This window comes from Oculina patagonica, chromosome 1 (genome assembly GCF_052425735.1).
Source record: "Oculina patagonica isolate OP01 chromosome 1, crgOcupat, whole genome shotgun sequence".
NCBI lineage: Eukaryota > Metazoa > Cnidaria > Anthozoa > Scleractinia > Oculinidae > Oculina > Oculina patagonica.
The window spans coordinates 43,803,420-43,818,224 of record NC_135758.1 but is presented as its reverse complement, the minus strand read 5'-3'; the positions used below and the strand labels follow the sequence as shown (position 1 = coordinate 43,818,224).

At 35.9% G+C, this 14,805-nt stretch overlaps 2 protein-coding genes across 2 annotated transcripts; both read left to right on the top strand.

Annotated features, from left to right (window-relative positions):
- Positions 1-2,588: 2,588 nt before the first annotated feature.
- Positions 2,589-4,028, top strand: LOC144645688 (substance-P receptor-like; the record flags this gene model as incomplete). The annotated part of the gene is made up of 1 exon (XM_078505271.1): positions 2,589-4,028. A coding segment is annotated over one exon (1,020 nt), but the record flags the coding sequence as incomplete, so codon positions are not given.
- A 1,634-nt stretch (positions 4,029-5,662) lies between these two features.
- LOC144650880 (substance-P receptor-like) lies at positions 5,663-8,008 on the top strand. The gene is made up of 2 exons (XM_078510648.1): positions 5,663-5,983; positions 6,408-8,008. The coding sequence occupies exons 1-2, from the start codon at positions 5,902-5,904 to the stop codon at positions 7,376-7,378; spliced, it is 1,053 nt and encodes a 350-aa protein (XP_078366774.1). The 5' UTR covers positions 5,663-5,901; the 3' UTR covers positions 7,379-8,008.
- The last annotated feature ends 6,797 nt before the right edge of the window (positions 8,009-14,805 follow it).

Here is a 14,805-nt window from a genome sequence, read left to right as displayed (position 1 = left end):
ATGCAGGACGCATGTCACTTATCAACCTAGTAAAATGGCCCAGCTCACAACGAGTCTATCGTAGCTCAGTTGGTTAGAGCGCCCAACCGGTATCTGGGAGACCATGGGTTCGATTCCCGTCGGGGACTCAGAATTTTTTTTTGTCCCATGCTCGTGTCATGTTGAACACTTCATCTTCATTAGCAATTATATACACAATTGTGTGCCTCAAACTTTGGTCACGTGAAGTGCCAGGAGAGGGGTCCAATCAGAATGAACAACAGGTCGATGCTATTATAACAGCAAGTAAAGTTACCATAATGATGGTTGTAATTGCGGTGTTGCATGTACTGTCCTGGTTTCCTTTCTTTAACAATCTTGCAGTATTTTGGTTATATTAAACTGCATGGAAACTTCTTTTTATTCATTATTTGGTTAACAGTTACTTACGGTGCACTTAATCCTTACGTTTACCTTACTGATAGTCAGAAATTTCGCAATTGATTGTTTAATCCAAACTTTGCAATCGAAATATTCGCCCGTCGACCCCTAAGCATAGAACTAGGGCAAATGTAAATCCCGGGGGGGTACTCCCTATAATATCCCTATAAAGGTATATGAAAGGGTAGGGATTTTACAAGTTTTGGTATACGAAAGGGTATGGAAATCTGTCATTTAGGTATTTAAAAGGGCCTTTAATTAAAATATTTCGAACAGACGCAATTTACGGCTGTATTATTTTAATGTATTAAGCGCTACGTGAAAATGACAAGAAAACGTCCTGTTCTAAGTGTATGCCATGTCTTTTAGGTATATGAAAGGGGTACCCTTTTTCAGTAAAAGGTATACGAAAGGGGTACAATTTCTGTCAAAAATGGTATATAAAAGGGTAAGGGGTCAGAGCTCGGGGCGGAGCCTCCCCGTATAAAACTTTTTTGAGTGCCCCCCCCCCCCCCCCGGGATGTAAATATGATATAAATGGATACATTACTCAATAAGATTAGTTAAACTGTGATGCATGAGTTATGAATTAGTTTGTTTCAGACTTGGTCTGCTGCATGTTCGATAGCTTGATTAAAACCAAAAACTACTATTCTGACACGTATTTGATACCCAAGAATTGCTAACAACGTTTTTCAGTGTCACTCCCTTAGCAGTTTTTTGTTGCTGTCTTATTTTAGTTTGATAGCATAAACTTACATCAATAGATTTATCTCACCTATGCAAAGGAAATGTAAGTTTTATTAAATTGGGTCGGCCGAAGTTATAACACTGACAAAATAAACCCTTTAACCGTGCAGTTGGAGTTAACCGACTTTCAAAACAATAAAAAATGAAAAAAATATTATATGCAAATAAATCAACAACGAAGACTAAATTAAACAAGAAGTACCATCTATGAGCTTAAATGAACTGTCTTTCTGTTTTCAACCCAATTCTAATTACGCGTATACTACGAATCCATTTCTTACACGGACGTTAACGTAATGTAATGTAAGTTTTTCCTTACACTGTGTCCAAGTAAATAAGACAAAGCATATATATTGCTTTATTTTTTTTGCACTAAATTAAAAAGTAAATTGAAATGAAGTTTGAAATTGAACAAGTCAAGAGTTGGCCGATAATAGCCAAGGCTGAATTTGAACGAATTTAAATTTCGAATTATAATATACTATATTATAACTTTCAGCTTAAGATTATTTTTTTAATTAAGACTTGAGCATCATATTAGGAAAAGGCAATAAAGTAAACACAATGGTTGAAACAGTGGTTTTCTTAATTTTTGATAACAATGCGCACTTGCTGTTGACTGTAACCAAGCAAATAGCAATATCCCGTGGAAATGCAAAACTCCATTTTTGGATCTATGAAACACATGAATATTGTTATCAATGAGAAATGGGGGGCAAAATGTAATTATGAGAAAACAAAAATGTTTGCAGAGGAAGCAATCAAAATTGTATCCTATAACCGTCGGAGTTGAAATAAATAATAAATGAGTCAAACAATCGGACTTTCAGTGAGAATATTCGTGACACGGCAATTCATTTCTCCGTGAAACGCACAAACTGGGATTAGCGGAAAAATGAAACCAGGCTAAATTTCAGTGGCTACGAATGTAAAACTCGAAAAATACAAACTGGGTTTAGGGGGAGTCGAGGATACATTTCTGTAAGTTACAATGTAATTTATTTAGTACTGGTTTCATCAGGTATTCGAAGCTATATTCACGATCACTAAGCACGAAAAGGCTAACTTAAATATTAACGAATTGTAATATTTGATTTCTTTGATTGCAGTCCATGTGCAAAGTTTTTTCGTACAGCCGGTGTGACGAACTGAGATGAACTCGTTTTACCTGGCAAACAACAGTAGCTTTAACCTGCAGTTCACTATGAACAGCAGCAATGATGTTGAAGGTATCTTGATCCAACCGACGTTTGTAAAATCATTTTATGACATATAGTCCTTCGAAGAAAACAATGTTTTGGAATCATTTTGGTAATTCGCCTCAGCACTTTCATATCAGCAATGAGTCTGACTTTTTCGAAGTGAGCCATGCATGAATTGTATGCCTGGTTACAGTCGGATAATTGCCAGTGAAATAATCCATAATAACTAACATTTATTATTTTCCCTTTCCAGAAAACAAGACAAGCGTCTTCGGAAAACCAGGCTTTCAGTTCTTGTCGCTATTGTATGCCGCCTACGTTTTCATATTTCTGGCGTCACTATTCGGCAACTCAGTTATCATTCACATTATACGAACAGATAACTCCATGAAGACAACTACCAACTATTTGATTTTGAACCAAGCATGTGTGGATCTTCTTATCACCATAGCAGAGTTGATGCATGCTATTCATTACAGTTCCATGAACAGTTTATGGTTTGGAGGGGTTCTCGGGCTGATCACTTGCAAATTGTTTCATGTAATGATATATGTTCTCCCCGTCTTTTCAGTTTGGATACTTGTAACGATTGCTGCCCAACGCTTTTACGCAGTAACTCGACCTTTAAAATCTTCCCCTGTGTCTAAACATTTTAAGAAAATAATTTTGTCTTTGTGGGCTTTTTGTCTTCCTATTTTACCACACTTATTTCGCAATAAAACCTTTCTAAAATTGAAAGCTTCTTATATTTGTGATTTAACGGGTAGTCTAAAAGCGAGTATGCTATTCAACTTTATTGCAGTTACCTTGAATGTGATCCTTCCTATTTCAATAATAGCAGTCCTCTACACAATTGTGTGCCTTAAATTGTGGGCACGAGAAGTACCAGGCGACGGAACCAATCAAAATGCACAACAGGTCGAAGCTGTTAAAACGGCGAGGAAAGCCACCTTGACGATGATTGTAATTGTTGTTTTACATTTTCTGTGTTGGTTTCCTACGTTTATATTAGGAATTTCTCAGTTTATTAGCCATATGCAACTAAAAGGAAGCTTTCTTTTATTTATTATTTGGTTAACAGTTGCATACAGCGGACTCAATCCTTACGTTTATCTCACATTTAGTCAGAATTTTCGCAATGGGTTTAAAAAATTATTCCTAAATTTCCTACGAAAAATTCGCATTCTAAATGTTATTTCTTCGAGAACCCGAAGCTTTGAACTCCAACAAATGTGAATATAAAATAATACTAGTATAAAGATCACAAGTTTCTCAAAAAACCTCTTCTATTTAGCCGCTCCATTATCACTCGTTCAGTAGGTAGCATTCGTGGTATCTAAGAGCGAATATAATTACTGACCCGTTGGGACACTGTGAAGGGGGCTAAACACAGCTAAATGAGTTATTGATAATGTGCTAAAACATGTTGACAAACAAAACCTAGACATTACCATACATCAACTTCATTAACAGGTGTGTTAGGGCTTCTAGCTGAACACAATACCGATGTTTAGACGTTTGCTTCAAAACTGTGAATTTTATTACGGTTTGAATACTTGCTCTAAGATAAAAAATATAGGGTTAAAAAATAAAAGTGAAAAAGATGACAAAGGATTAAAAGAATGAATTATAAGTGGAAAATATAATAAAGTTATAAGAATATTTCACAGTTTGTGTTTGTAAACGGAGTCGAACAATGGGAAGTACACTACAACCAAGACAACAAAATCACCACTCTCCACCTCCCCCTTTCTGCTAAATTATCAAAGACAAAAAGACATAAAATCTTGGAACACTAAATGCAGGTGAAAAAAAAGTCTTTTGAAATTGCACCCATTACCATTGCGACATTCTACTACAATTAGTTACTAATAAATGAGTGTATCTTTAATTAACGTTTGAAATACATGGTGCTTGAACGTGGCCTCCAAACTGTTTCCGCCTTCCTTCCGTATATTAAACCGAGCGTTTAAATGTCATTGACCTGGGTCAAATTCATCGTGCTTGATTAAGTCATGATGGATTGTTGGCGAGGTGGAAATGCTAAGGAAATAACGCAAGGTGTGGAAAGCTGCGCACTGATGTGAAACATGCGTGCCAGACATGCAATATGAATGAAGTATTTCTAAAACAACAACAATCTTTCACGGAATTTAAACACTTCTCTAGTCTTTCCTTACATGAATGAAAATTTCGTACAAGAGCGGAAATTTTCCTCAAAACGACAACTGGCTAAAGTTTCCACACCGTTAGATCGCGTGAAATCGTCGCAGTGCGGCAAAAAATGCTTTCTGGGCCGATTCCATCTGTTAAGAAAAGAAATCTTAATAGCGGTCTAAAATCTAAGGCTTCACTGCGATCTAACGAACGGATGAATAGGGTTGATTTCGTCAGTTGGAAGTCTACTTAGGTCCCAAAGTCTGGCTATCAGATTTTATATTATTCTTTTTATGTTGTCTTTTATAAGGTTGCAGACCATAAAAATTATCCACAGTTTTGCCATCATAAGCAACAGTCAGTTATTTATTTGATTTAGGGAAGCATAGTACGATATAATCATTTGTTTGTGAAACGTGATGTCGTGCCCAACAGAGGACAAACAGCTGCACTCTAATCTATCAAGGTCACCGTTTGATAAAGATAAAATGCACAAAAAAAGAATCAATTATGAAGTATTAACGGTGACCGCGTTGGCTTAATAAAAGTTTCCATCTTAGCTGCTAAATGTATTCCAAACAATACACTCTCCGAATGGAACACTCGTTAGGAATGAGTAATCAGATGTTATTTACCTTGGGTGGGTCTTTTATGTTATGCTGGTCAGTGTTGTCCAAAAACCACACTACATGGCAATAGCCATAAATGACAATGTTCTTTTAAACAGGATGACGTGTCACGTTTTCAAACAAGAGGGTATTGAAGGAGTAAAATGGACATCCTTTAGAACGGAAATATGGGGAAACGGTTCATTTAAATTTAAAAAACTCACGCGAACCATATAACCGTCATTGTTGAAATAAATATAAACAAAAAGACAATAAATCATTGACTTTCCGGGTTCTATTCAAATGACATTTCATTTCCCATGCAAACAAAGCTTGAACAGCGTTTATTGTAATCACACTTTCTTGTTAATTAATAACTTGTAGAATTATTCGATGCAAGGTTCTTTTTTGTGATAAACAAGGGCAAGAACTGGTATGTAAGAAAAGAACAGATGGTTACATATTTCTTCAAACTCTGTTTCTGCAAAGAAAGGCTAAAGTAAGGTATATTAAAAGTGTAATACGTTTAGAAGGACTAATAAATAAATTAATTAAAAAAGGGAAGCCAAATCAATTAAAACAAAGTTTGTAGAGGAAGTAATAAAAAAGAAATCAATAAGCGACAAGGTTGAAATAAAAGAAGTGAATAATTAAAAAAATTGGCTTTTCAAGAACTCTTCCAGGCGGCTTATCGCTAATCTAATACCTTCTTTAGTTCTTTGATTGTAGACCACATGTAAAGTCGTACACTGTGAAGAACCGAGATGAATTCGTTGTTCCTGGTAAACAACAGTAAATTCGAGCCGCAATTCATGATGTACAGCAGCGGTGATCTTCAGAAAGAAGGTAAACTGTGACACAGCAAAATTTATATATTTTGTTGCAGGGCCTAAAAACATTTAAAAGTTTGGATATATCCTGTAGTGTTTATAGAGCTTTGAAGTAAAATACTATCTTGTTGATTAAAACAAATTTGGAAAATGCCATCACATTTGATATTTGCTGGGTTTCTTAATTCATTGTATTAACAACCTCGCCAATGCCCGGTTAATAATAAATTATTCGCCGAAGGCTAAGTGAATATTGGTTAAAATTTTCCGATACGAAGTCGAAGTAAATATTCACCAATGTTCACTGAGTCTGAGGCGAATAATTGATTAAATATAATTTTCCGAAGTGAATATAAGGAACTACAAAACACAAATGCTCCAACATGAAAAAAACCAACGTAGTTATCAAGTATAAAAACTTTCATGTTCTTTTTCTCCAGGAAACACGACGACTGTCTTTAGAGAAATGCATTTCCAGTTCCTATGGCTACTGTATGTTGCCTACGTCATTCTATTTCTGGCGTCACTATTGGGCAACTCAGTCATCATCCACATTATACGAACAGATAACTCCATGAAGACCACTACCAACTATTTGATTTTAAACCAAGCATGTGCTGATCTCCTGATCACCATAGCAGAGCTGATGAATTCTTTTCGTTACATTTACATGGGCAATTTATGGTTTGGAGGGGTTCTCGGTATCATTACTTGCAAGTTGTCCGTTGCAATCTTATTAGGTCCCCCCGTCTTTTCAGTTTGGATCCTTGTAGCGATTGCTGTTGAACGCTTCTACGCAGTGACGCGACCTTTCCGATCTTCGCCTGTATCTCAACATACAAAGAAAATAATTTTTCTTCTATGGGCTTCAAGTCTTGCTTCGCCTGCAAACTTTCTTGGAAAAGGGGACTTTAAAAAATTAAAGAACTCTTATTACTGTAATTTATCGGACATTGTACAGGAGAGAGCAGCATTTAGCATTTTTACTCTTATATTGAGCGTGCCCGTGCCTCTTTTAATAATAACAGTTATGTACACAATTGTGTGCCTCAAACTTTGGTCACGTAAAGTGCCGGGAGAGGGATCCACTCAGAATGAACAACAGGCCGAAGCTCTCAAAACAGCGAGAAACGTTACCTTAATGATGATTGGTATTGTGGTTTTATATGTACTGTGCTGGTTTCCTTTGTTAATATTAGGACTTTTTCAGTATATCAGTCATATCCAACTGAAAGGAAGCTTTCTTTTATTCATTGTTTGGTTAACAGTTGCTTACAGTGCACTAAATCCTTACGTTTATCTCACGTTTAGTCAAAATTTTCGTAATGGGTTTAAAAATTGCAAAATTAAATTTTGCAATTTTAATATTCTTCCCTTGAGAACTGGAAGCGTAGAGCTCGAACAGATGTAAATAAATAAAAAAAGTTGAATGTGACAAACGTAAAAAATACTTTTGCTACATGCGCACCACGTGTAAAATCTATAAATAAAGTCATTTGGCTATAGCTATATTTATATATTTGATTAACCGTGTACAGATCGGGGACGTTAGAGCGGGCGAAGGGGACGCTTTTGAGGCCAGCTCAAACAATAAAGTTATGTAACTTTGAATATTAAATACAAACCATAACTGCATCTGAAATTGGATACTTTTTAGTTTAACCGGGACATAGTATCTGGTGAATAAGTGTACGATTTGCCGCATTCCTCCGCGGTTTCCAGATCCCATTGGTGTTTTCAAATCCACGAATACCCTTTGCAAGCAGAATAACGACTTAGATCTACATTTTATGCTTTTTTAGTAAAGCTTTAATATCCCGATCTTTTTCCCATGTTTTTATTTTCTGTTCTATGAATGGCTATTTCTCAAACTGCCTCTTTCCTAGCTTACCTTTAATTGATATTAATTTCAAGTTAGCCGATTCCGCAGTTTATATAATAAAAAGCATTTCCTTGTTGTGGTATTTGCTTTCTCGCGCAGTGAGAATAGTTTGGTATCTTACACAGTAGCCTTTCCGGCAGATTCATCTGTGATCTTATTGCAAAGGACTTGGGCCGGTCTTTTCCGAATACGTTTTCAATGCTGTATTTGGTCCTTTTGTGACTCATAAATATACAATAGTCTGCTTCGAGTACGTTCTATCATGTTGTCCCTACCTTTTGGCGGATAACAAAGATAATAATACCATCTATAAAGGACCAAGCCTCGAGAACATGATCTTGACAAATATTCTCCATAACTAATAACTATGTACTTTTCAGTAATTGATGAGAAACTGAACATCAACCTTAAAAACTAATAAAAGGCAATACGCATTTTGTTGTTGTTTGTTTGTTTGTTTAATTACCATTTTGCTTTGTGTCCATACAGAAGCATACGTACAGATAAACCTGCAAGCCAAATTCATCATGAAACAAATTATTCAGAATGGGTGCATAAATAAATAAATAAAATAAATAAATAAATCAACTTTGTTTAGCGAGGGTTGCACATAACAGTCTTTCGACTGACAAACCTGTGGCCCTCGGATTCCCGATCGAATTGGAATTTAGAGGTGTTGGTTTTTGTGGAGGGAGGAAAACCGGAGAACCCGGAGAAAAACCCTCGGAGCAAGGACGAGAACCAACAACAAACTCAACCCACATATGACGCCGGGTCCGGGAATCGAACCCGGGCCACATTGGTGGGAGGCGAGCGCTCTCACCACTGCGCCATCCCTGCTCCCCATGGTTATGGCATGTTTGCCATAACCTGTTACTATTAAAATATTAGGTAAATAAAAAATATACTTTAGTTTTATGCATACTTCGGTGTGTCTAAATAAACACTTTTGAGTAGAGAGGCCTTAATCTGCACTACAAGGGGTGCGATCCATTCAAACAGAACTTCCGGAAATTTTGTTTCGAAACTGAATGGATCGGTTCGGTCCAACCGGAACAGTTTCGGGCAACGAGGTCCACCTTTCGAGGAGGACCACTTTTCTGGTTAGACCGGTCCGACCGGAAATTTGCTTTGCATTTGTCGTACTTTTGAAAGAATACGGCCAACAAAATTACCAGTGCATGCAGTGTTTTCGTATGTTTCTTCATTTCACACGGTTAAGAATTATTTCCTTGACTTGTTTTCATGTCTGTGACGAAAAGTGGAAAGCCTCCAGTTACCTTTTAAATTTTCTATACATTTGTCTATATTTTTTCTGCACATTTACGCGATTCGCGGGAAAAAATTATAAAAATGGCCGAGAAAACTGTGATAAGGCCTATTAAATAGCTGCTAGATGTGCCGTTCACCGACGAAGACTTTGAAGTGCTTTATACGCTGTTTACGAAAATAACTTGCTTGGACTGTTAAGTATCTTCGACCGAACTGTTCATTATATTGGGCGTTCAATAACTTCAATTACAATCTCAGTACGTAAACAATTAACACAATACAACAAAGAAAGTGCTTTGTACGGTATTTACGCACTCGGTGGTTTGTGTCAGAAATCTCACTCGTTCGATTTCTGATAAGTCACCAACATGTGCGTATATGCCGTACGCGCGCACTTTTAATGAAGTGTTCTTTTATAAAACGTACGAAAAAAATACAGAAGCTTTTCAAAGTTTTGTAATTTATTACCGGCGCAATATAAGCGTTTCATTAGGTCCTAATGTACTCTGTCTTTCAGAATCACTGGTCTGTGGCACATTGAACTAATTTGATTGTTAAACGAATTTACAAAGGAACCTTTAGCATTCAGAGTGAAATAAACAGACATTGTGAAATTCGACACAAAATGGAGGTTAGCGTAAACCTAGTACCAGGAAAACTATTTTGGTACATTATAGGAAGACTTCTTTTAACGTCAGTGACTTGTGTTAAAGGAAATTGTAGTGGCGAGTGGTTCTATGAAGTGTTTAACTTTCACGTAACGTAAGAGGTAGATTACTTATGGTAATACAAAAGGTGGCTCCTTTGTAATTACGGCAGCACTTGTCCAAAACAAATTTAAACTTTGGAAAAAGTGGTTCACTTACTAGCTCTATTTACCACTAAAATGTCTTTATAGCCATCCATATTTTTATAGCCTTTCCGTTAAAGAGGTTTTCCACTCAAAATTTGGTACTTTTCTCGAAAATGTTAAATTTTAAAACCGATGCATTTTGCAATCTTTAGCCATTATTCCTTGAAGTATTCTCCTGACCCAATTCAGGAGATAAAGTAGAACATTGAGCTCATCTTCAAAAGGTGCTATGAATTTTTACCATAGCAACAGTTTGTTGTTGAAGCTGAAAACTACAAGAAAGGGTTTTGTGTTCTGCGACGCATTGAGTTATTTTCATTGTTAAACGGATTTATAAGCGCACTTTTATCCCGCATTCAGTGTGAAATGTACAGTCATTGTGAAATTCGACACAGAATGGAGGTTCGCGTAAGCCTAATACGACGAAAACAGTTTTGGTACATTATAGCTGGACTTCTTTTGAGCTCAGTGACTTGTGTAAAAGGAGATTGTGGTGAGTGGTTCTATGAAGTGTTGAAATTTTACGTAACTTAAGAGGCAAATTACTTATGGTAATACAAAAGGTGGCTGCATTGTAATTTCGGGAGCACTTGTCCACAACAAACTTTGGAAAAATTAGTTCACTTTCTGGCTCTATTTACCTCTAAACTGTCTTCCACAGTAAAATTGGCTTCTACCAAATTGCTTTTGGCTGATAGCTGAAAACTTTTCCATATTTTAAAGCCTTTCCGCTGAAGAGGTTTTCCACTCAAAATTTGGTATTTTTCTCGAAAATGCTAAATTTTAAAACCGATGCATTTTGCAATCTTAAACCATTACTGCTTCAAGTATTCTTCTTACCCCATTCAGGAGATAAATTAAAATAAATAGCTCAATTGAAAAGGTGGTATGAATTTTTACCATAGCAACAGTTTGTTAAAAAAGGTTTTCCCAGAAAAAAAAGCTCAATTAAAGGTGGTATGAATTTTACCAAGCAACAGTTTGTTTACGAAACAAGAAGACAGAAGCTTAAAAGTACTGCGACGCATTGAGTTAATTTCATTGTTAAACGGATTTTCAAGGGAACTTTTATCCTGCATTCAGCGTGAAATGTACAGTCATTGTGAAATTCGACACAGAATGGAGGTTCGCGTAAGCCTAATACGACAAAAACAGTTTTGGTACATTATAGCTGGACTTCTTTTGAGCTCAGTGACTTGTGTAAAAGGAGATTGTGGTGAGTGGTTCTATGAAGTGTTGAAATTTTACGTAACTTAAGAGGCAAATTACTTATGGTAATACAAAAGGTGGCTGCATTGTAATTTCGGGAGCACTTGTCCACAACAAACTTTGAAAAAATTAGTTCACTTACTAGCTCTATTTACCACTAAAATGTCTTTCACAGTAAAACTGGATTCTACCAAATTGTTTTTGGCTGATAGCTGAAAAATTTTCCAAATTTTAAAGCCTTTCCGCTAAGGAGGTTTTCCACTCAAAATTTGGTATTTTTCTCGAAAATGCTAAATTTTAAAACCGATGCATTTTGCAATCTTTAACCATTACTGCTTCAAGTATTCTTCTTACTCCATTCAGGAGATAAAGTAGAAAATTTAGCTCAATTCAAAAGGTGGTATGAATTTTTACCATAGCAACAGTTTGTTTACGAAACAAGAAGACAGAAGCTTAAAAGTACACGAAAGGGTTTTTGTGTTCTGCGACGCATTGAGTTAACTTCATTATTAAACGGATTTTCAAGGGAACTTTTATCCTGCATGCAGCGTGAAATGTCCAGTCATTGTGAAATTCGACACAAAATGGAGGTTCGCGAAAGCCTAATACGACGAAAACAATTTTGGTACATTATAGCTGGACTTCTTTTGAGCTCAGTGTCTTGTGCTAAAGGAAATTGTGATGGTGAGTGACTCTGTGAAGTATTTAACTTACGATTTACTACGTTACGTGAGAGGTAAATTAACTTATGATCATACAAAAAATGACTCCGTTGTTCTTTTGGGAGCACTCGTTCACAAAAAAAACTTTCGAAAAAGTAGGCCCACTTAGCTCTATTTACCACTAAAATATCTTACGCAGTTAAATTGAATTCTATCACGTTGTTTTTGGCTGATAGCTGAAAGATTTTCATCTTTTAAAGCCTTTCCGTTAAGGAGGTTTTCCACTCAAAATTTGGTATTTTTCTCGAAGATGCTTAATTTTGAAACCGATGCATTTTGCAATCTTTAACCATTACTGCTTCAAATGTTCTTCTTGCCCAATTCTGGGGATAAAGTAGAACATTTAGCTCAATTCTAAAGCTAAATGTGGTATGAATTTCTACATAGCAACAGTTTGTTTACGAAATAAAGCAGACAGAAGCTAAAATGTTTTGTTAATGTGCAAGAAAGGGTTTTGTGTTCTGGAACGCATTGAATTAAAGTCATTGTTAAACGGATTTACAAAGGAACTTTTATCCCGCATTCAGTGTGGATTCAGAACAGACATTGTACAATTCGACACAGCATGGATGTTCGCGTAAACCTAGTACCACGAAAACAATTTTGGTACATTATATGTGGACTTCTTTTAAGCTCAATGAGCTGTGTTAAGGGAAATTGTGGCGGTGAGTGGTCCTATGAAGTGTTTAACTTAAGATTTTTCACGTAACGTAAGAGATATATTAACTTATCATCTCCGTTGTTATTTCGAGAGCACTCGTCCACAAAAATACTTTCGAAAAAGTGGGCCCGCTTAGCTCTATTTACCACTAAAATATCCTCCGCAGTTAAATTGAATTCTATCACGTTTTTAGCTGATAGCTGAAAGATTTTCATCTTTTAAAGCCTTTCCGTTAAGCAGGTTTTTCACTCAAAGTTTGGCATTTTTGCTCGAAGATGCTTAATTTTGAAACCGATGCATTTTGCAATCTTTAACCATTACTGCTTCAAATGTTCTTCTTGCCCCATTCTGGGGATAAAGTAGAACATTTAGCTCAATTCAAAAGGTTGTATGAACTTTTACCATAGCAACAGCTTGTTTACGAAACAAGAAGACAGAAGCTGAAAAGCACAAGAAAGGGTTTTTGTGTTCTGTGACGCATTGAGTTAATTTCATTGTTAAACGGATTTAAAAGGAACTTTTATACCGCAATCATTATGAAATGAACAGACATTGTGCAATTCGACACAGCATGGAGGTTCGCGTAAGCCTAGTACTACGAAAACAATTTTGGTACATTATAGCTGGACTTCTTTTAAGCTCAGTGACTTGTGTTAAAGGAAATTGTAGTGGTGAGTGGTCTTATGAAATGTTTTACGTAAGATATTTCACGTAACGTAAGAAATAGATTAACGTATGATCATACAAAAGGTGGCTCCGTTGTTACTTCGGGCGCACTCGTCCACAAAAAAAAGTTTCGAAAAAGTGGGTCCACTTAACTTTTTTTACCACTAAAATATCGTCCGTAGTTAAATTGAAATCTATCACACAGTTTTTGGCTGATAGCTGAAAGATTTTTTCATCTTTTAACTAAAGGCCTTCCGTTAAGGAGGTTTTCCACTTTAAATGTCCATTTTTGTTCGAAAATGCTAAATTCTAAAACCGATGTATTTTATAATCTTTAACCATTACTACTTCAAGTATTCTTCTTACTCCATTCATAAGCTAAAGTTGAAAATTTTAGCTGAATTACAAAGCTAGTACTAGCATGGATTTTTTTACCATAGCAACAGTTTATTTAGGAAAACAAAAGAAAGAAGCTGATTAATTTTGTTAATGGACAAGTAAGGGTCTTTGTGAGCTGGATTAGAATGATAGTAATATTGTTTATACGTGGTAAATAGAAACGTCGCTTTTTGAGGAACTGGCGGTAAATTCCGCTTTGGACGAAAAAAAAAAAAAAAAAAAAACAAATATATCGCGCAGTGATTGTCTTAAAACTATAGTTAGTTTATGACAGAAAGGGCTAACGTTTTCAGTTCAAGAGTGGCTTGGTCTCTATTTTGTTGATTTTCTTCTTCTTGAAAAAGTCATTCAGATGTTCAGTTCTGGACGAAAACACGTATATGCTACATCGCTAGAGGCGTTAAGGTGCCATGTAACGGTTTCCAACATTTTCCAGGTCTTAAACTTTGATGGATCAATACAAGCACTCTTTGTCATTTGATCCTACAATAGTGGTACAAAAAAATGTTCAATCGCTGGTGAACGAGTTGTGGTCACTTTCTCAACATAACAGGTCACTAAATTAATAGTATAACCTGACAAACACGTTTTATTTTAGCTTTAAGTGCAAATATCTCAGGCTCAGCAGTTATCCTTATTTTATATTTCATTTTGCTTTCACAGACGATGGATCTGGAGCGGGTGGATCTGGAGCGGGTGGATCTGGAGCGGATGAATCTTGTTCTTCAATTGATGTTATGCCATCAAGTATGTCCTGTTTGTTTAATTTCTACAAACTGCAATAAATATATTTTTAAATAAATTTCTCTTCTGAAATGGAGAGGTGGAGAGAAATTGTACGTAATAGTAAGTGAGAACAACAGGCTATTAGTACCAATTCTTGAAATTGTTCTGACACTGACGTAGTAAAAGGTAAAGCATTACTGAGCAGAGGAAAGTTTTTTTTTTTATTATTATTCTTCGAAATTGTCAACAAATAGCATTTTTACATCGAACGAGTAGTCTTGCGCGCACTCCCAAATATGGCAAACTAGTGTATCGCATGTTATTTGATATGTGCTGATGACAGATAACAATGTCTTACTGACCGTATAAAGCATCATGTCAATTCGTTAACAACTAAATGTTTTGTAACGAATTTAGAGGGGAACATTTCTTGCAAATTTAACATATT